Here is an 18,721-nt window from a genome sequence, read left to right on the forward strand (position 1 = left end):
GCCTCTGGCATTGATTTGGGGTTACCAGACCCACGGTTGTCACCACCTGCAGGCTGTGACTTCTATTGTCACCCAAATGTCCTGCTGGAGACAAGGGTGACCTTTCCTTTGGGATCCAAATGGGGATAATGGGAGGTTTCCAGTCCTATGGGCTCAGTGTCCTCATCCCTCCATAGCCACACAGCCAGCATTAGACAGAAGCCTTTCCCACATGCAAAGCTGCAGAAGGGAAGGCTGGACCCGAGCCCACTGAGCCCTCAGGGCCTGGTCACGGTGTTACCCATGCCAGTGCAACTCAGGTGTCCTTCCCTGCCACCCAGGCTGCATGCATGGTGACAGCAGACAGGATCTGACACATCCCCCTCGCCGCTGAGCGCCGCTGCTGTGTGCCTCCCACACAGTGCAGAGCTGAGCTGAGCTGCTGAGGAACATTGCAAAGCGCCAGCCCTGGTAACGCCAGCGGCAGAGAAACACACTTGGCATGAGCTCTCCTCCTCTATGGAGAAAAGCTCCTACCCTCAGCGCAGGTGGTGGTCTGGCACAGCCATTCCAGGTTCAGAAAAGCCTTTATTGCATAGACTCACAGAATGGGTGGGCTGGAAAAGACCTTTAAGCTCACAGAGTCAAAACATTAACCCAGCACTGCCAGGTCACCACTACACCATGGCCCTCAGCACTGCATCTGCACAGCTCTGAAACCCCTCTGGGGTGGGGGCTCCACCACTGCCCTAGGCAGCCTAGGTCAGGCCTTGACAACCCTTTGGGGAAGAAATTATTCCTCATGTCCAACTTCAACATCTTCTGATGCAACTTGAGGCCATTTTATCCTGTTGCTTGTTCCTTGGGAGAAGGAACCAATCCCTACCTGCCTGCAACCTCCTTTCAGGTGGCTGCAGAGAGCCAGAAAGTCTCCCTGACCAGACTTGTGCTCTAGACCGTTCACCACGTTCGTTGCCCTTCTCTGGACCCGTTCCAGCCCCTCAATGTCCTTCTTGGAGTGCGGGGGTGTAGCCTCAGCAGCGCTGAGCACAGGGAAACGATCCCTGCCCACGTCCTGCTGGCCATACCATTGCTGCTCCAACGCAGGACGCTGATGGCCTTATTGGCCACCTGAGCTCAGCTACAATTTCCCCGCCGAGGCAGAAGAGCCCTCAGAAGGCCCCACACGTGCAACACTGAGCCACCGACCCCGCCGCAAAGCCGCCGTTTCCCAAGGCGCGGCTGCCGCAGACCCCTCCGGAGACAGGCGTCGTGGAGCCTGGCTGATCCGCAGGCTGCTGCCCAGGGTCCCGCCGAGCTCTGCGCTCAGCACGGACCTGCCTCACCGCCCCGGCGCGCCGCGCGCAGGCAGCCACGGGGCCCGGCGCCGCGCACCGCGCATGCGCACCGCGCCCCCCGCCTCCGCCCGCAGGGCGGCCCATGCGCAGCGCTGCCCGCGGACCAAGATGGCGGCCGGGAGCTCGTCGCGCTGGTTCGGGGTGGCCGCCGCCGTGGCCGCCGCCCGCAGCCGCGGGCCGGGGGAGAGGCGGCTGCCGCTCGTCTGGCTCGTCCGGGGACTCAGCCTCCCGCCGCCGCACCGCGCCGCCGCCGCCCGCCGCCTCCTGCCGCTGTGCGCCGGGCTCTGCGCGGCGGGTGAGGGGGGACGGAGGAGGGGGGCAGCGGGCCGGGGCGGGGGGCGGCCAGCCTCGGGCTGGCCTGGCGGGGCCGGGCAGGGAACGGGCGCCTTTGCCCGGTCTTGTTCTTCCTCCTGCCCTTGGCGGCAGCGGCCCGGCCGCCACCCTGGCTGCTCTGCCCTCACAGCGGCCCGTGCGCCCTCCTCTCCCGCAGGGTCGAAGCGCGCTGCCGCCGCCGCCGCCTCCTTCCACAGCAGCGCCGGGGCCCGTTCCAAGGAGGACTACTACCAGGTGCTCGGGGTGCCCCGCACCGCCACGCAGAAGGAGATTAAGAAGGCCTACTACCAGGCACGTGCGGCCGCGGGGAGCCCGGGGGGGGGGGCGGGAGACCGGGGGCCGGGGCCTGCAGCTTCCCTTGTGCAGAGGGTGAGCCCCGTGAGACCGCTTTGCTCTGCAGACGCGGGGAGGGGGCGGTGGCCATGCTCAGCACATCGGCCGGGGGATCTCCTCAAAAGCATGGCTTGCCCGGGCTGTCATCTCAGGTCTCTCTCCAGAAGGCCCTGGGATTGCTGTGATTCCTCACATTGGCAGGGGACGGGGAAAATGAACGCTTTTAGTTCCCTACAGTGCAGATGGTCTGCTGTCAAGCTCTGCCTGGTGTGCGAGCTCTGCTAGAGTAAATGATCTCCGTCTCTAATAGTTTGTTTTCTGTTGTGTAGCTGGCAAAGAAATACCACCCAGATACAAACAAGGATGACCCTAAAGCTAAAGAGAAGTTCTCTCAGCTGGCAGAAGCCTACGAGGTAATGTGCAGGGTTTTATTGCCGTGAAGAGGAGGCAGGATTGGAGGGGGTGGGGGGAAGCATTTCCTGTATGCATTCCTTGTGAAATGCTGTTTTGTGATGGCTTGGGCATGAGTGCCTCTGTCAACAGGAGATCATTTACCCCCAGCATCTGATTTAGCTGGATGTGTTTTGGGCTCTCTCAAATTGTGCTGCCTGCTGAGCAGGGAGTGACTGGTGTGGATGCTGCAGGCACTACTTAAATAAACAAAAAAACCCTTGTCAGCAGCTACTGGCTGTTGGGAGACAGATGCAGCTGCCACTGTGCTGCCCCAGCCTCATTTCCTCCTGCTCCTCAGCTTGTTCAGAAACCTCCATGTACTCAGCACTGGTTAGGCCACACCTTGAGTCCTGTGTCCAGTTCTGGGCCCTTCAGTTTAAGAAGGACATTGAGACTCTTGAACCTGTCCAGAGAAGGGCAACAAGGCTGGGGAGAGGCCTTGAGCACAGCCCTGTGAGGAGAGGCTGAGGGAGCTGGGGTTGCTTAGCCTGGAGAAGAAGAGGCTCAGGGGAGACCTTCTTGCTGTGTACAGCTACCTGAAGGGAGGTTGTAGCCAGGAGGGGGTTGGTCTCTTCTCCCAGGCAACCAGCACTGGAACAAGAGGACACAGTCTCAAGCTGCACCAGGGGAAGTGTAGTGAGGAGAAAGTTCTTCCCAGAGAGAGTTGTTAGCCATTGGAATGTGCTGCCCAGGGAGGTGGTGGAGTCTCCATCCCTGGAGGTGTTCAAGAGGGGATTGGACGTGGCACTTGGTGCCATGGTTTAGTAGCTGTGAGGTGTTGGGTGACAGGTTGGACTTGATGATCTTTGAGGTCTTTTCCAACCTTACTGATGCTCTGATTGCTGTGGGGTTTTCAGATTTACCTCAGCTTTTACACCATGTATTAATGATCCACTGTACAATGCAAGTTACAAATTGGTGAGATCTTGTCATTTTCCTCACGGTGAGCTGCGAGGGAGCAGAGCAGCAGCAGCTCTGCAGTAGTTCAAGTGCTGCTCGGAGCTCGCGGTGATAGGGAGGCTGGAGAAGGTGAGCTTGTTCTGGTTATGGCAGGAGCCTGGAGTTCTGAGAGACACAGGCTGCTGAGGTGCTGGGCATCCATCTGTGGTCCTGAGGGCACCACTGTTTCGCCTGGCAGGTGCTGAGCGATGAGGTGAAGCGCAAGCAGTACGACGCCTACGGCACGGCGAGTTTCGACGCCGGCAGCGCCGGCGCTGGTGCCGGTGCCGGTGCCGGGCGGCAGTACTGGAGCAGCGGCCCCTCCATCGACCCGGAGGAGCTGTTCAAGAAGATCTTTGGAGAGTTCTCAGGATCCCCTTTTGGTGATTTTCAGAACGCCTTTGACCAGCCACAGGAGGTAAGAAGCGTGGTGGGTTTCCAGGTAAGGTGGAAAATGAAAAGCAGAGTGAGAACTGAAAATGAACTGAAAGAGAAGAGCTGGAGAGGGACAGTGGCCTGGCACAGACCACTCCAGGAGCCAGCTGAAGCAAAGGATTTGCTTCTGGAAGTGGCAGAATGTCTCACTGTGTGGGTAGGAGAGTTACTTCTCCCTAGGGTCAAGCCATAGAGCAAGAGGAAATGGCCTCAAATTGTGCCAGGGGAGGTCTAGGCTGGAGATGAGGAACAGTTCCTTCCCTGCAGGAGTGGTCAGGCATTGGAACAGGCTGCCCAGGGAGGCGGTGGAGTCACCATCCCTGGGGGGATGCCCAAGGAATGTGTGGCCATGGCACTTTGGGACATAGTTTAGTGGGAATGGTGGTGGTGTGGGGGTGGTTGGACTTCCTGATCTTAGAGGGCTTTTCCAACCAGAACAACTCCCTGCTTTTGTCATTCTGTATCATTGGTGAGCTAAGTAGCTACATTCTCCACCCCTCCAGACAGTTTCCTGGGCTTCAGCTGTTGGAGTTTGTGTTTACCAGCAGCAATTGGTGCAGCCCAGCGCTGGCAGCCTTACAGAGGCACCTTTGCTGCTGTGTGTCAGCCTGCTTGGGGCTGCTTTGATCTACAGTGCTACAAACCACAGTATACCTTTGAACCATAAACTGAGCCTTCCAGCCTTGGGTTTGACAGCTTAATTGGCTTCATTTTGCAACTTAATTTGCTTCATTTTGCAGTGGAGCCCATGGTGAAACCAAACCAGTGTGGTGTTCTTTTGTACTGCAGCTAAAAGTGCTGGTTTGTATGCTGCCTTTGGATCCCTGCTTGGGATTCAGTGCCTCTGGATTGACTAAAAATGGCCTTTCTGTTATAAGCAGAGTTTCCTGCTCTGTGCAGTCACCTGTGCTGATGGCTGCCCTTGGTAAGTGAAGAGTTTATTGAGGAAGAGCAGGCACAGCATTGGAACTGAAAGCTGCTCCCCCACCTGCTGCTGCCTTCCCATCAAACAAAGCTTTTAGAAGTAGAAAGGGTTTCTCTGAGAGCAGGAACACACTTCTCTTCTATTTTTTTTCTTCCTTCTTTTCTATTTTAAAATCCAATTTCTGCTACAACTGCTGTTCAGCCTGATTTAATCATTATTCCTGTAATGTCTGCCATCCTTCTGTCCTCCTGTTTGTTTATGCAGGACAGATCACTGCTTCCTTAAGCAGGAAGGGGTCATGCATCCATCCCTTTCTTTCCCTGCAGGTGTATTTGAAGTGTTATTTGATGAGTGCATGAAGAAGAGTGTGACCAGCAGGTCAAGGGAGGTTCTTCTCCCTCTCTGCTCTGCCCCAGTAAGGCCACAGCTGGAGGTCTGGGCTCCCCAGTTGAAGTGAGACAGGGAATTACTGGAGAGAGTCCAGTGCAGGCTGTGGAGATACTGAGGGGCCTGGAACATCTCTGAGGAGGAAAGGCTGAGAGCCCTGGGGCTGTTGAGCCTGGAGAAGAGCAGCCTGAGAAGGGATCTGATCAGTGCTCAGCAAGAGCATAGGGGGCAAGAGGATGGGGTCAGACTCTTGCTAGTGGTGCCCAATGACAGGACAAGGGTCAGTGGGCACATACTGGAACCCAGGAGGTTCCATCTGAAGATGAGGAGAAACTTGTTTGGTGTGAGGGTGCTGGAGCTCTGGAAGAGTCTGCTGAAAGAGGTTGTGGAGTCTCCTCTGGAGAGCTTCCAACCCCACCTGGCCATTGTGATCCTGGGCAAGCTGCTGTGGGTACCCTGCTTGAGCAGGGGGGTGTGGACTGGATGACCTCCAGATGTTCCTTCCAGGATTCTGTGATGCTTGGCCTGAACCCCATCACACATCAGCTTTAGATCCTTGTGCATGTTTCCTCTGCAGTACATCATGGAACTGACATTCACTCAAGCTGCAAAAGGTGTCAACAAGGAGATTGTGGTGAACATCAACGACTCCTGTGAGCGGTGCCATGGCAAAGGACACGAGCCTGGCACCAAGTCCCAGCGCTGTCACTACTGCAATGGCACTGGCATGGTAAGTGCCTTTAAAGACACAGGTCCTGCTGTGCCTTGCTTTGTTCAGGCCAGCCAGGCCCTTCCACAGAGACAAACTGTCACTACAGTTACCAGCTTATGTTGGGTGAGACTGAGTCAACCTGGACTTGATTTTCTTTGTGTGGAAGTAGTGGCCTGCCCAGCTGAAAGCACTGCCCTTCAGGCCTGATCAGCTGGTGGTGTCCATCCAGCAAACCATGTCTAGATAATGGAACAGTTCTGAAAGGACTTGGACATTAAATGGGATTCTTTGAATTGAGGGGTGAAGGGAGGAGGAAGGTGATGGTGGGCTCATGGTACCCATGATAAGAGAAGATACCTGAGCCCATAGTAAGCAGTGATTGAGCTTCAGGCTCTCCATTTCCACACATCAAAATGGATGCTGGGGTAACTGGTCTGTGACCTGAACACCTTTCTGTGTAGAGCAGGTGGTGTTGGTCAGAAGAGACTGCAGAGGAGACCTCTTTTCCCTGTTCCCTCCTGTGCCTCAGTCTGGTGGGTGGCTTTCACAGTTCAGGTCACAGCTTGGCCTTGTGACGTTCTGCTGGGCACCCACAATGCTTTGTGCAAGTGGATTGTCCTTGGACTCCTTGAAATGGAGATGTTGAAACAGCCCTGTAAGGAGCTTCCTGCCTGCACTCACGTTAAAGCCTGGAGATGGAAAGTTGTTTCCATTCCCACAAGAGTCACAGCAGTGCTGGTTCTCGGTGGAAGCTGGGGTGTGGTGGGATCCAGTCCGATCCAGCTCCTTGGGAACAGCATCCTCCTTGGATTGCTGAGCCAGTGTTCTGCTCCACACCTTGCCAAGGGATACCTCTGCCCTGTTGGGTTCCACGTGCCATGAGAGGGATTCAGTCCCTGGCAGTGTTCTGGGGCAGTGGAAGGCACCAGCTCATAGCCAGTAGGTCCATGATGTGTGTTTGCCTCCCCAGGAGACCATCAACACCGGCCCCTTCGTGATGCGCTCGACCTGCCGGCGCTGCGGCGGCCGCGGCTCCATCATCACAACGCCGTGCCTCATGTGTCGAGGGACAGGGCAAACCAAGCAGAAGAAGACAGTGATGGTTCCTGTGCCAGCTGGTTAGTGGTGCAGTCTGTTAAATAACCACTTGGCCCACAGCAAGGTGCTGGCCTGCAGAGCGTGGCTGGGTCCTGCCACATATGAGCATGAGAGCAGTGTAAGAAGTTCTGTGTCAGAGAAGTTGAGATCAGAGCAGGCTGACAGCTTGGCAGTTGAAGGGGTAGTAATGAGAGGAACTTTCTGGCCTTGGGTATAACTGTCAGCTTTGCCCTTCCTGAGCTATGGTTTTGGTTCTTACATGAAGCCTTCTGAGCAGCTTTCAAAGAGTGAAACTCTCGAGAGGTTTTGTTGCTGTGGATCTTTCGTTTGTCCTTGATGAAGCCTGGGGGGAGGGTGGGAATCTGGGAAGCCCTGGCTTGGCTTAGTGCTGATGCCCTTCCTCACCAGAGAGGATAAAATGAATGGTGGGGCTGAAGACTTGCTGCTTTGAGACCACCCTGCATGAAGAGCCTGTCATTTTCCTGCAGCTTGTGAAGGCTGCCACAGTGTTCCTTAGGATGGGACATGTCCCTAGATAATACTGTAGGGATTGAAGCAGTGAGCCTGCTTGGGGTGCAGTGGTCACCTCAGAGGTATCAGCCTGTGCTGAATCCTCCTTCCCTTGGCCACAGCTCCTGGGGAAGAGTGTCACTCTGCTGCCTGGTCTAGGGCCTTGTCTTCCTGGATGTGCAGGTCCTGTGGTGGTGGCCAGCTTTTGGGGGTGGCGGGAGCTGTGGGTGTTCAAGTGGATTCTAATGCAAGGTAACATTCCCTCTTTCTTTGCTGGCTGCAGGGGTTGAGGATGGGCAGACAGTTCGGATGCCTGTGGGGAAGAAGGAGATCTTCATCACATTCAGGGTAGGTATTGTCATGTTCTTGGCTGTTCCCAGCATTGAAGTTGGTTTCTTGTTCCCAACTGCCTGGAAGGTGCCTGAATGAATGGGGATGGAGCAGGAAGAGCAAGTGATCCCTTGGAACAGCTGAGGGAACATGATCCACCTGAACTTTCTGAGGTGGCAGTTGAGCATTGTAGCAAGTGGTGTAAGGGTCAGTCTGCTTGGCAAGAACCATGCTGCTTGTTCAGGATGAGGCCCTTGCAGTAGCCTGCATCAGAATGCAGAGCAGACTCCTGATGCCTTGAGTCTTTGCCTTGGCAATGTGCTTGCCTGGGTGGGAGCAGGGAGGGCTGCAGGAATGCCCATGAGAGGCTGGCTGGTGCAGTGTCCTTGTGCCCACACATGGAGTGCTGCTTAGCCAGGTTCTGTAGCTGGGGCTCTCTCCTGTAGGTTTTCTGTCACTGGAGTCTCTGGTAAGGAGGAGACTTTTTTTTCAGTACCTTTTTTGTGGAGCCAGGAAGGTTTCATTCTCTGGTAGCTCAGGAAGTCACTGCAAAGGTGCTTGGCTGCCTCCTTCTCCTCTTCTGGCTTTCTCTTGCTTGGGGTACTGAGCAAGGCAGTACCTGCTGCAGCATCAACAACCACAGGGTTTGGGGAGCTTCTGAGGTAGGGAGCAGACCTCCTCCCCCTCCTCTGGCTAATTGTGGTTAGGTGTGTTTTCCTATGAGACTGAGCATTCACTCTTTAACCCTGCAGTAAAGGGTCTGACTAGAGAATCTGATGTGTTTTCCTCTGAGGACCCTCGGAGCAGCTTACCAGGAGAATGTTCTGGTGCTGTGCTGACTTCTCGTTGGAACTGCCTGCCTTTCAGGTTCAGAAAAGTTCTGTGTTCAGAAGGAATGGAGCAGATATCCACTCAGACCTCCTAATTTCCATAGCACAGGCTGTTCTGGGAGGCACAGCCAGGTGTCAAGGCTTGTATGAGACAATCAGTATCACAGTGAGTACCATGCTGGGGAAGAGCCTGGGCACAGATCTCTGTGGGGTGGTAGAGCCTCCTTTGCTGCAGGGGTGCTGCAAAGCTCCTAAGCCTGCCTGCATCACAATCCAGGCTTCTTCAGGACTGAGCATGGGGAGTTTGTGCCCTGCTTGGCCACACCTCCTGCCCTGTTGCTGTGTGGGGGCTGGTGGGTTGCTGGACAAATCCTGTCTGTGGTCAGACTGAGGTTCTTCACTTGTTCCTTCAAAAGCTTTCCCATCATTGCTGACTCTGAGTGTGTCCAGGTGGATGGAGGTACCAGCTTGGCCATCCTACTTGGAAGCCTGCTGGAGAAGCAGTTAATTTTGACACACATGCAATTACTGCCTCAATGGTTAACCAGGAGTAACAGCTGTGACCCCTCTGTGCTAACAGATACCCCCTGGTATTCAGCCAGACCAGAAGATCCGAATGAGTGGGAAAGGCATCCCCAGGGTGAACAGTTATGGCTATGGAGACCACTACATTCACATCAAGGTTAAAATTCCACAGTAAGTAGAGCTGCCACCAGTCTCTCTGAAAGCTTGAAGTTCTCCCAAAAACCACTCTCCAGGAGGACTTTGTGGAGCTGCTTCTCTGAGGTCACCGTTTCCTCTCTCTGCTTTCTATTCTGATGCAAAGTGGACTTCATTTTTGTTCAGTAATGCCATTTGGCAGCCCAGCTCTACAAATCCTGACCCCTGGCATACAGGAGGAGTTCTGCCTCGTGATGGGTGATTCCATCTGGAGCCTGGTGACACCAGTGAAAGGTTCCAGCTTTTAACCTCTCTGTGCTCTCACACCTCCAGCCCAAAGGAACCAAACCCCTTGGCAGTTGCTTTTCAGACTGCTTGGCCACTCTTGGCCCCAGTGGGGAAGAAAACTCTTTCACTTGTGTTGCTGTACTTACCTAGGGAGTTCATTTCCTGAGCTCTGCCTACCAGGTGAGCGTCCTGGTGCAGCTCCACACAGCTCTTCTCAGCACTTGTGAACACTTTAGTTCTTCACTGCAGTTTGGTGACCTTCCTGGTACCCCTCCTCTTGTGCCGGGGTTTGTGCTTTATGGATGGCTCAGTTTAAGAGCACTGTGGGGATCCTTGGCATGTTCATCTCATCCTGCAGCAGCTGCCTCTGGGGTGCTGCTGGAGGAGGTTGAGGAGGTGTGTAGGTAGAGCTGTGCCATAACCACCCCCTCTGCTTGGGCCTGCAGGAGGCTGACGGATCGCCAGAGAGCTTTAATGATGAGCTACGCCGAGGACGAGGCCGACGTGGACGGCACCGTCAACGGCGTCACGAACACGGCGTCGGGTGAGTGCTGGAGCTGCCTCTGCTCCCCCAGGGAGCTGCCTGCCTGGGCAGAGCAGCCAGGGACACCTTCAGCCAGCCTGCCAGCACAACCTGCCTGGCGTGGGAATAGTTACAGCATCACATTAATAGGCTGCAGCACAAAGCAAGGAGGCAGCCTCTGCCCGGAGAGCTTCGCTCCAGCGCTCGCTGGGCAGATCCCCATGAATGGAGAGGGGGTGTTGAGGTTCTAGGGGTGCTGGCAGGCTGTGGGGAGTCTTGCTGTGGTGATGAAAGCCTTCTGCTCCCTGCATCTGCCCCTGCACCACAAGTAACTCGTAGCAGAGGTGGAAGAGAGGTGCTTCAGGCCAGAGCTGATCTGTTGTGGTTTTGCCCACAGTGGGGATGTTTCCCCTAGGAAGCTGAAGGGGAGTGCTGCTGCCAGGGCTGCTCTCAGCCATGCTCTCTGCATGTTGGGGAACCTGGGGTAGGAATGCTCACTGGTGGTGCACGTTGGCTCCAGCCAGCAGCAGTGTCCTGTGTGATGGGGGCTGTGAGGTCCCTGGAGGCTGCTTTCTCAGCTCCAGATGAAATTCTGATTCAGCAGTTATGTGGGTTTGGGGGAGAGGTACCTGGCAGCTAAAGGCAAAATATGGTGGAACAGTGAAGTGAGAGCTTTGTCTTTCACTGCTGGGTTTGTCTGTATTGCCACAATGAACTACTTATAGCCACCTGGATTTCTTTCTGTGCTTGAAACCAGAAAGGGCATCATGTCTGCATACAGCCAGGCAAAGGTGAGAGCCTTTCAGAGCTGCTATAGGATCCCAAGAACTCAGGTCCTCACACATGCCAGTGCTTGAGGAATACAGGCAGCAGCCACCAAATACTTAGCAGTGTTCTGCTCCATAACCCAGCAATGTCACTGTCACTGAGGATAAGCACTAAAGGTCAGCTTTAGGGAGAAAGGGGGAGGGCTCCCAGCACAAAACTTCCCTCCCAGCTTTTTTAAGGCATTTCTGTGCCCAAGGAGAACAGCACTCTCCAGCCTGGGAGCAGCAGCATCTCCAGATGAGGAAGCAGCAAGGTGTGATTCAGAGCAGCGCCAGCAGTGTGCAGCACAGAGACAGGCTGTTGCTGGAAGCTGTCCTTGCTCTGGAAGCAAAGCTCCCTGTGTGGCTGGGGGCGGGCCCTGCCACCGGCCGGGGTGTTTCCTACCATTGCATCAGTCTGAGCCCGCCAGGCAGCGGGGAAGGGCTGGACTCGGTGCTCCCTGTGTGCAGAGAGAGCTGGAGTAGGATTCAGAGGGCTGGTTAGTGAAGGGTTTGCTGGAGAGAAAGCAGATTAGCAGAGAAGTCTGCCTTGTGCTTGCTGTAGACACCTCTGCAGGGACAAACAACTTCTCAGGACCTGTTTATGCAGGAAAACTGCTCCTTGCTGCCCAGAAAGATTCCTTATCTGAAACACTTGGAGCATTTCATTCCAGCCCAAGTTCATTTTCCCCTTGCTACTGTTGCATTCTGTGACATTCCCTGAAGCAGGCTCCTGGCACAGGTCCACACTGCTTTGCACTGTAAGATCAAGATACTGCAACAGGTTGCCCAGAGATGTGGCTGAGGCCCCATCCCTGGAGACATTCAAGGTCAAACTTGACACTGCCTTGAGCAACCTGATCTAGTTGGGAGATATTCTTGCTCACTGCATGGGGGTGGGACAAGATCACCTTGGAGGGTCCCTCCCAAGCTCATGCATTCTGTGACCACAACAGCACTGTGTAGCAGGAGGAGAGGCTGTTCCAGGGGCCACCACTACACCTTCCCTTTCCTGTGAAGTTGTGGTTGGCTATGATTTTAGTCAGACTCAATTCCAAGCACTTGTTTCCAAAGCCTGTAGCATCCCTGACTGGGTTGTGCAGCACAAGAATGCCCTGGCCAGAGGGCTGGGGAGAGGAGAAGGGAAGGGCATCACCTGGGCTGATGGGTGTCTCTTCCACTTCTGGAGTGCCAGTGGTCCAGTACTGTGACTTGCTGCCAGGTGCAGGCAAAACCCACTGCCTTGACCATTCCCCATCTAAACCAACCCTCTGGTTGGTCAGCAGTGCTGGTTACCAGTGGAGGATGTGTCTGACTGCAGCCCTTTGCTGTTTGTGTTCAGGTGGCAGGGCCACGGCTAGTGCTGGCGCAGGCGGGGATAGGCCTGAGGCTGAGGAGAGCAAGGAGGGATTCCTCTCCAAGCTTAAGAAAATGTTTAGCTCCTGACACCCCATCCGAGGTAGGAGGCCTCTTGTCTTTTCCTGTTATCTTTCCCCCCTGCTGGGCACAGTTTGCACTTGGGAGGTAGAAGCAGCACAAAAGCACAGCATTGCTTCTCACTTAGCCTCAGGCCCCCCAGCCTCGCTGTGAAAAGCCCTAGCTGTCTCCTGTGACCTGCAGCAAAGCACCAGGGACTATACTGCAGAGTTGCTGCAGCTAAAAAGGCTGGAAGAATGCTGGATAAATCTTCAGGGTAGTTGTTGGAGTCCCCTTCTTTGTCCACTCCCTGTCTGTGCCAGTTTCAAAGCACTTAGAGTGTTCCTGTTAGCTGGTAAAGCTGGGACAGGGCTGTTCTGCCAGCACAGAGCCTCTGATGCTGGTACCCTCAGCCTGGGCTTGTCCCCACCACAGTCTTAAAGCACCAGGAGGGAATCAGTAAAGCACAGCCAAGCCCCTGTCACAGGAACCAGCACGGTGTGCTGTTGGTGTAGGCTGCTGGGAGGGAGTGCTGCAGGCTGGTAGCAGTCACTGGTGTCCGGGACTGCAGGGGCTCAGCTTCCTGCAGGCTCCCAGCTTGTCTGTGCTGCAGGGCTGACTGTGGTGGCAGGGCAGGGGGGGAGGCACTCTCTTAGGCCAGTTCTGTCAGGAAATAGGAAGTTTCTTGCTTGCTTCACCCACAGGGAAGCGTTCTACTGGAAACTAAGAGCCAGCAGCAGCTCGTCTGTGCAGCCCAGACTGAACTTTTCTGGCAGCAGGCTCTGGAGAGCAAAGGACAGCAGGCAGCAGCAGAGGGAGAATCCTGCTGGAGAGGCTAAAACCACTGAGGCACCACCAAACCAAACCCATCCACCAGCCTAGGAAATGGTAATGAAGGAGAATGGCAGGAGTGTGGCTCTCTGCAGGCTGCTTCCCAACTCCCTGCTGCTGCTGGAAGCTTTATTTGGTAAAAGTTGAAATGTAGAGTCCAAAGCAGTGGGAATGTGAAATAAAAGTGGCCTGGAGCAGAGCAGTTTGCTGTGTGGAGTCCTGCAGCTGTCTGCTGCTTGCTCAGGTGCCCTTCTGAATGTAGATGTGCTGGGTGCATGTGGCACCAGGGAGCTCCCAGGGGACTGGTGGGTGGGTGAGGTTTAACCTTGGAGTCACCCAGCCCTCCCACACATCTGGGAATGGGAGTGGGAGGTCTCTCTGGGGCTGGGACTCCTTGGAGCTCAGCACTGCAGGCTCTGAACTCCTGCTGAGCCACTGCACAGAGAGCAGCCCTGGAAGCTGTGCTTTGCCTCAGGTCTCCCACCCCCCAGACTTAACTACTTAGTTACCACACAGCTGCTGTTGTTGCTTCTGACTGGGTACAAGATCAGCACCAAGCCCTGTGCCAGTTTGGGACAAAGTCTTTTATTATCTTATCACAACACCCATAGCATAAAGGATTGGTCAGAGTTCCTACATGTGTGAGAGCAAAGTGGTTCCCTCCAGGCGGAGTGGAGCCCTTGCAGTGTGTGTGTGCTTCCTGCAGCCCCTGCTGCTGTTAGTGCTGCTGTGCAGGTACCACCAGCCCACCTCCCGAGTGACCAGTTGAAGCAGGACCTGGTGCAGGCTTGACCTTCTTGATTTGCTGAAATAAAGCACATGTTGCCTCCTGATTAAAGCTGTCTGTAAAGTGATTCTGTATCCATGTAAATAAGATTGACTTCATAAAGATATTTAACACCTGCTGTGCCTCCCTGCCTTGTCTCTCACCCCCTGCCCCTCCCCACTGACAGGAACAAAGGTCTGCTCTTGGCCAAGGAGAGGGCCACATGGCCTGAGCCTCTCTGGTGGACATTAAGCCAAATGCCATTGCTCTCACCAGAGCAGACCCCTAAGCATCTGGTGGTGTGTGGAAGGAGCTCTGTAAGCAAGTGCTAAATCCTAAGGTTGGAACAGGCCTTGGAGCAACCTGGTCTAGTGAAAAGTGTTCCTGGAGTACAGGATCTGTAAGGTTCCTTCCTAACCCAAAGCAAACAATTCTGTGACAGTCTTGAAAAGGCTTTACTCACAGGGCAGCAACCCAATGGTAGGAGCCCAAAGGCCAGGCCAAAACTGACTGGATTAGGCTGAGCTTTCCTGTTTCACAGCAGAGAAGCCTCTGCACATTTCCTGTGTGCTCCATCTCCAGGCACACTGCTCTGCTGTGGTGCCTGAAACTGGCCCAGGGGAAAACCCTGGTGTTCCTGTTTGCCTAAGAGCCTGCACCAGTTGTGGAATGGCCTTAGGTGCCTGCAGACAGAGCCCTGCACTTTGGGGCCCAGGGGTACCCAGCATCCAGCCCACCCAATGGTGCTTCATGCTCAGCGCTGCCTGGGAAAGAGGTGATCCTAGACCCCAAGCCCCCACCACCCCCCTGCGGCATGAAAACACCTGGAATTGCCAAGCAAACACCTCCCTGAAGGAGGTGTGAGGGCAGAGAGAGCTGCTCCCCCTGCCTGCAGCTGTGCAAGCAGTGGGGCCCTTGTTCTAGTGCTGGTCTAGTCTCAACCAAGCCTCAGGAGATTGCTGCTGCACTTCCATGGCCACAGCTCTGCCCAGCGCCCAGGGCCAGACCTCTACCAGCCATGTGGCTTGGCACAGCTCACCTTGGTGCTGCAGAGGCTTGGAGGAGGAGGGAGGGAAGGCTCAGAAGGCAGCCTTGTTGTCCAGCACCCACTGGGCGAAGGTGCGGGCCCTGGGGTTGAGTTTCATGGTCAGGGCCACGTTGCGGTCTGGCTTCAGAGCGTAGAAGCGGAACATGGCAGCCAGCTCCTTGGCCCCCGGGGAGCCAGGCTTCTCATACTCCTCTGGTGACATCTGCAAGAGAGACTTTGGGTGAAGAACTATTCCCACGGGGAGAGGCTGCTGAGGCCTTTCCCTCATTCATGCCCTCCAGGCGCAGTGAGAGAAGGCATCAAGCTGGGGGTGGGGAAGCCAAACCACACAGCTGCTGAAGGGCTTGGTCTGAGCCAGCCACAGCCACGGCAGCGCAGTGCCACTGAGCACCCTACAGCCCAGCCTGCCTTGGACCAGCACCCAGCCCTGGTGCACAGCTGGCCTGGGCACAGACTTGGGCATGCACCCTGCTCTCCCAGACTGGCCTATAGTAGCTATGAGGGAGCCTTTCCCTGCAGCAGGGCACAGGCTGTGGCTGAGGGGTTCTAGAACCAGGCTGGGTGGACTGGAAAAGCTCAGGAGAGACTGAGGAGCTCAGGCTGCTCTAGCACCCACCCTGCCTGGATCAAAGGGTGGATCTCTGTGCTTCTGCACTATGCTGGAGCTTGGGGAAAAGAGCTTGCTTGTCACTGGGAGAGCAGATCCTTTGGAGAGCAGCAGAGGTGCTTTGGTTCTGCTGCAAAGTACTTTGTTCTCAGAGCTCTCCAGAGACCCACGGCAACACCCAGCAGCAGTATCAACTGCCCGAGGGGAGCAACACACCCAAGAAACAGAAGGAAGTCCTGGGGGACAAAGCAGTAGCACTGTAATGGTGACACAGCAAAACCCTCAGGGAGGGCACCAAGCAGAGACCTGTTCTGCAGGTCTGCAGCCCCACTCGTGCCTGCCTGGTGCTCTTCTGGAGTCCTCCCACTTCAGTTACCCCTCAGAGCCAGGCAGGGACCTGCCCGGCCACACCTGCACACCCCAGGGGCAGGAGCTGCTCCAGGGACAGTATCAACAAAGCAGTGTTAGTGCCACCTCACATCATCTCACCCCCCCCACAAGGGATGCTGCCTACCTTGCTGGCTTCCACTCTCTTGCCTGTCTGCTGGGAGAGGACAGCAGCATACTCCGCCTCAGTCAGCTTGCCAGTGCTCAGCCCAATCACCTGCCCTATGTACTTCTCCGGGGCCTTCAGCAGGGAAACCACAACAGGCCCAAGGTCCTCCACTGCCATCCCATCCATGGGGACATCCCCCATGGGCAGTGCTGTGTGGGAGAGATGGATCCTGGTCAGCCCAGTGGGAAGCATGGCAGGAGCTTTGAGCATCCAGCCTCTGAACACAAGGTGAGGAAGAGCCCAGAGCACCCACCACACCATGATACATCCTCTGCAGCCCCACCTCTGACCTCCAACATCCCAACTCCCTGCAACTGGGGTGTGCAGAGGCCCTCTGGGATCTGCAGAGCAGCCCTCAGCACCAGAAACAGGACCAGGATCTCATTTATTTCTTACAGGCCACCAAAGAGGTCTGAAGGACCACAACACAGCTGCACTGCGGTTAAGCTGGCACAGGCCTCTTATCCCCACCAGTCTGCAGCCATGCTGCTTCCTCCACCTCTCAGTGACCCTCTGCACAGTGGGAGCAGGTGAGGACTACCTGGTGAGCAAGGGGCCCCCTCTTACCCAGGACAAAGGAATCTCCCTGGGCAGCCTTCTGCGGCTTGAAGATGGAGAGGAAGTTCTCGAAGTAGAACGGCAGCCGGATGGTGGTGGTGGGAACACCAATCTTCTGCAAGTACTCCTGCACCACACCTTTGCCATCGAAGTGGGGCACCACCACCTGACCCCCTGTCAGCTGCTTCACGTTCTCCAGGCCACTGTACACGACGTGGTGCAGGCCCAGGCGCTTCGACAAGTCGGCAAGACGCTTCCCCTGGGCACAGGGTGAAGCCAGCCATGAAGGGGGGAATGGGACCACCACACCCTCCCCTTCCCCTTCACTGCACTAGGCAGCAGGGCATGATCCAGCACGCAGCAGCTGAGCAAGCTCTGCTGGCATGAGCCCTCAGCTGGAACCAGGGCTAAGCAGACCCAGCCCAGGCGGAGCTGAGTCCTGTCCTTACACCATCCTACATCAGAAAGGCCACACAGCTTTGCTGCCAGCTCCTTGCCAAATGCACAAACACCATCCCTAAACCTGCAGGGACCAACACACCTGCCCTAATGTATCTTATCTTCACTTGCTGCCATTCAGGTGTGGCCATTGTGCCACCCAGGGCAATCCAGTGAACACCACCCTTGTGGTTTCTGATACCACAGCAAATTTTGGCCCCAAAGCTGCAAGTGCAGAGAGCTACAGGTCCAAAGGCAACAACGGTGCTGAGGACTGAGTCTTCCCACTCCTGCTACTCTGACTCCTGGGCAGTGCTCTGTCACACCAAATCTCCAGGCACTTAACAACTCCCTGAGGCACTGGGTCCTAGAGCCCTGCAACTGTGAGGGAATACATTTTCACTTTGTAAGAACTGGGACTTGGTTTATTTGCAAGGCCTCAGGACTTTTCTGGACTACCCACTTCATTGTCAGGGCTTCCTTCGAGCTGCCCCATGACACCAGGCACCATAGGGCTGTCCCTCACTCCCCGCTGCCCAGACCATTGCACACACAGTCCCAGTTAAAGAAGCTCTGGTACCTGGGTGACTTCCTTCTCTTCACTGCAGTGCTCCCAGAAGTTGGTTAGAATGAAGGCTCCATAGGCACCTGCCAAGGCCAGCTCCAAGGATGGCTCATCATCCTGATCTGCCTTCACCACCTCAGCTCCCTTCTGCTTCAGGTTCTTGGCCTCCTTCTTCATGGGGCTCCTTGTCACTGCCCGGACCCTGAAGGTTCCATCTTCCAGCAGAGCCTGGGCCACGGAGCCCCCCTGAGCTCCTGCAGGTGCAGAGCCCCGTTAGGAGCCTGGGCTCCACACGGGGCTGCGCTGAGCTGATGAAGGGAGCTGGGGGTGCGAGGCGGAGCGGTCTGACCCTGCACTGACACAAGCACCAAGTCCCTCCATCCCATCCTCCCATCCAGGAGGGGCCGGGCCTTTCCCCGGGCACTCACCGGTTGCCCCGAACACCACGATCAGTTTTTTCTCAGCCATGAAGTAGCGCGGGCGGTCCCGGGGCTCTGCCAGGGCGAGAAGCAGAGAAGTCAGGCAGGGCCTGGCTCGGCCGTGGCTCAACCCAGCTTAAGAGGGCTTCCCCGGGCACGGGAGGAAGGACCGAGCTGGGACGGCTGCGGGGGCCCGACGCAGCCATCGAGCAGAAACCAGGGACAGACACACCACACCACACACACACACACCCCGAGGGACGAGCGGTGTCGCAGGTCTTCTCACCACGGTCCGGCTCTGTCCGGTTCCAATCGGCTTGGTTCGGCTGGACACGACTGCGTTCGGCTCAGCTGTGCTCGGTTTGAACCGGCGCCGCTCAACACCCCTCAGCGCCGCTCGTCTCCACCCGACGCCGCTTGGCTATATTCGTCTGGGCGGACCCTGCCTGTCCATCACACTGACCGGCCCGCCCACCCAGCAGCCCCCAGCCAATCGCTAGCCTCCGCCCCCTTGCCCGGCCCCGCCCCCGCCGGCTCATCCCGAAGGCAGTGTTCCACCGCTGCCCCGCCCTGGCACCCCCGGGCAACGTCTCCTAGAGCAACGCAGCTAGGACCTAG

The 18,721-nt window shown here is 56.1% G+C and overlaps 2 protein-coding genes across 4 annotated transcripts; one reads left to right on the forward strand and one right to left on the reverse strand.

Annotated features, from left to right (window-relative positions):
• The first annotated feature begins 1,427 nt into the window (after nt 1–1,427).
• DNAJA3 (DnaJ heat shock protein family (Hsp40) member A3) lies at nt 1,428–13,709 on the forward strand. Of its 2 annotated transcripts, XM_068146975.1 has the most exons (12): nt 1,428–1,632; nt 1,828–1,961; nt 2,333–2,416; nt 3,595–3,813; nt 5,720–5,872; nt 6,825–6,972; nt 7,746–7,810; nt 8,660–8,788; nt 9,203–9,318; nt 10,017–10,114; nt 12,242–12,358; nt 13,020–13,709. In XM_068146975.1, the coding sequence occupies exons 1-11, from the start codon at nt 1,446–1,448 to the stop codon at nt 12,343–12,345; spliced, it is 1,437 nt and encodes a 478-aa protein (XP_068003076.1). In that variant the 5' UTR covers nt 1,428–1,445; the 3' UTR covers nt 12,346–12,358; nt 13,020–13,709. The 2 variants fall into 2 exon arrangements, with proteins under 2 accessions (XP_068003076.1, XP_068003075.1); XM_068146974.1 differs by lacking the exon at nt 12,242–12,358 and having other exon boundaries at nt 1,440–1,632.
• A 6-nt stretch (nt 13,710–13,715) lies between these two features.
• NMRAL1 (NmrA like redox sensor 1) lies at nt 13,716–18,525 on the reverse strand. 2 transcript variants are annotated; one of them, XM_068146976.1, is made up of 7 exons: nt 18,390–18,525; nt 18,113–18,178; nt 17,700–17,938; nt 16,691–16,940; nt 16,082–16,272; nt 14,952–15,162; nt 13,716–13,951 (listed from the first exon to the last, which is right to left on the reverse strand). In XM_068146976.1, exons 2-6 carry the CDS (start codon nt 18,150–18,152, stop codon nt 14,992–14,994), a joined length of 891 nt encoding a protein of 296 aa, XP_068003077.1. In that variant the 5' UTR covers nt 18,153–18,178; nt 18,390–18,525; the 3' UTR covers nt 13,716–13,951; nt 14,952–14,991. The 2 variants fall into 2 exon arrangements, with proteins under 2 accessions (XP_068003077.1, XP_068003078.1); XM_068146977.1 differs by having other exon boundaries at nt 18,356–18,525.
• Nucleotides 18,526–18,721: the final 196 nt, after the last annotated feature.

This window comes from Melanerpes formicivorus, unplaced genomic scaffold (genome assembly GCF_026170545.1).
Source record: "Melanerpes formicivorus ecotype bairdi unplaced genomic scaffold, bMelFor1.0.p_v2 SCAF_14, whole genome shotgun sequence".
NCBI lineage: Eukaryota > Metazoa > Chordata > Aves > Piciformes > Picidae > Melanerpes > Melanerpes formicivorus.

Coding starts and splice junctions, on each gene's coding strand:
- DNAJA3 (XM_068146975.1), top strand. CDS start 1,446: ATGGCGGCCGGGAGCTCGTCGCGCTGGTTCGGGGTGGCCGCCGCCGTG. Junction 8,789..9,202: donor ATGAGACAATCAGTATCACA/GTGAGTACCATG, acceptor CTGTGCTAACAG/ATACCCCCTGGTATTCAGCC. Junction 10,115..12,241: donor CGTCACGAACACGGCGTCGG/GTGAGTGCTGGA, acceptor GTTTGTGTTCAG/GTGGCAGGGCCACGGCTAGT.
- NMRAL1 (XM_068146976.1), bottom strand. CDS start 18,152: ATGGCTGAGAAAAAACTGATCGTGGTGTTCGGGGCAACCG. Junction 17,939..18,112: donor CGTGGTGTTCGGGGCAACCG/GTGAGTGCCCGG, acceptor CTGCACCTGCAG/GAGCTCAGGGGGGCTCCGTG. Junction 16,273..16,690: donor GGGAGATTCCTTTGTCCTGG/GTAAGAGGGGGC, acceptor TCTCCCACACAG/CACTGCCCATGGGGGATGTC.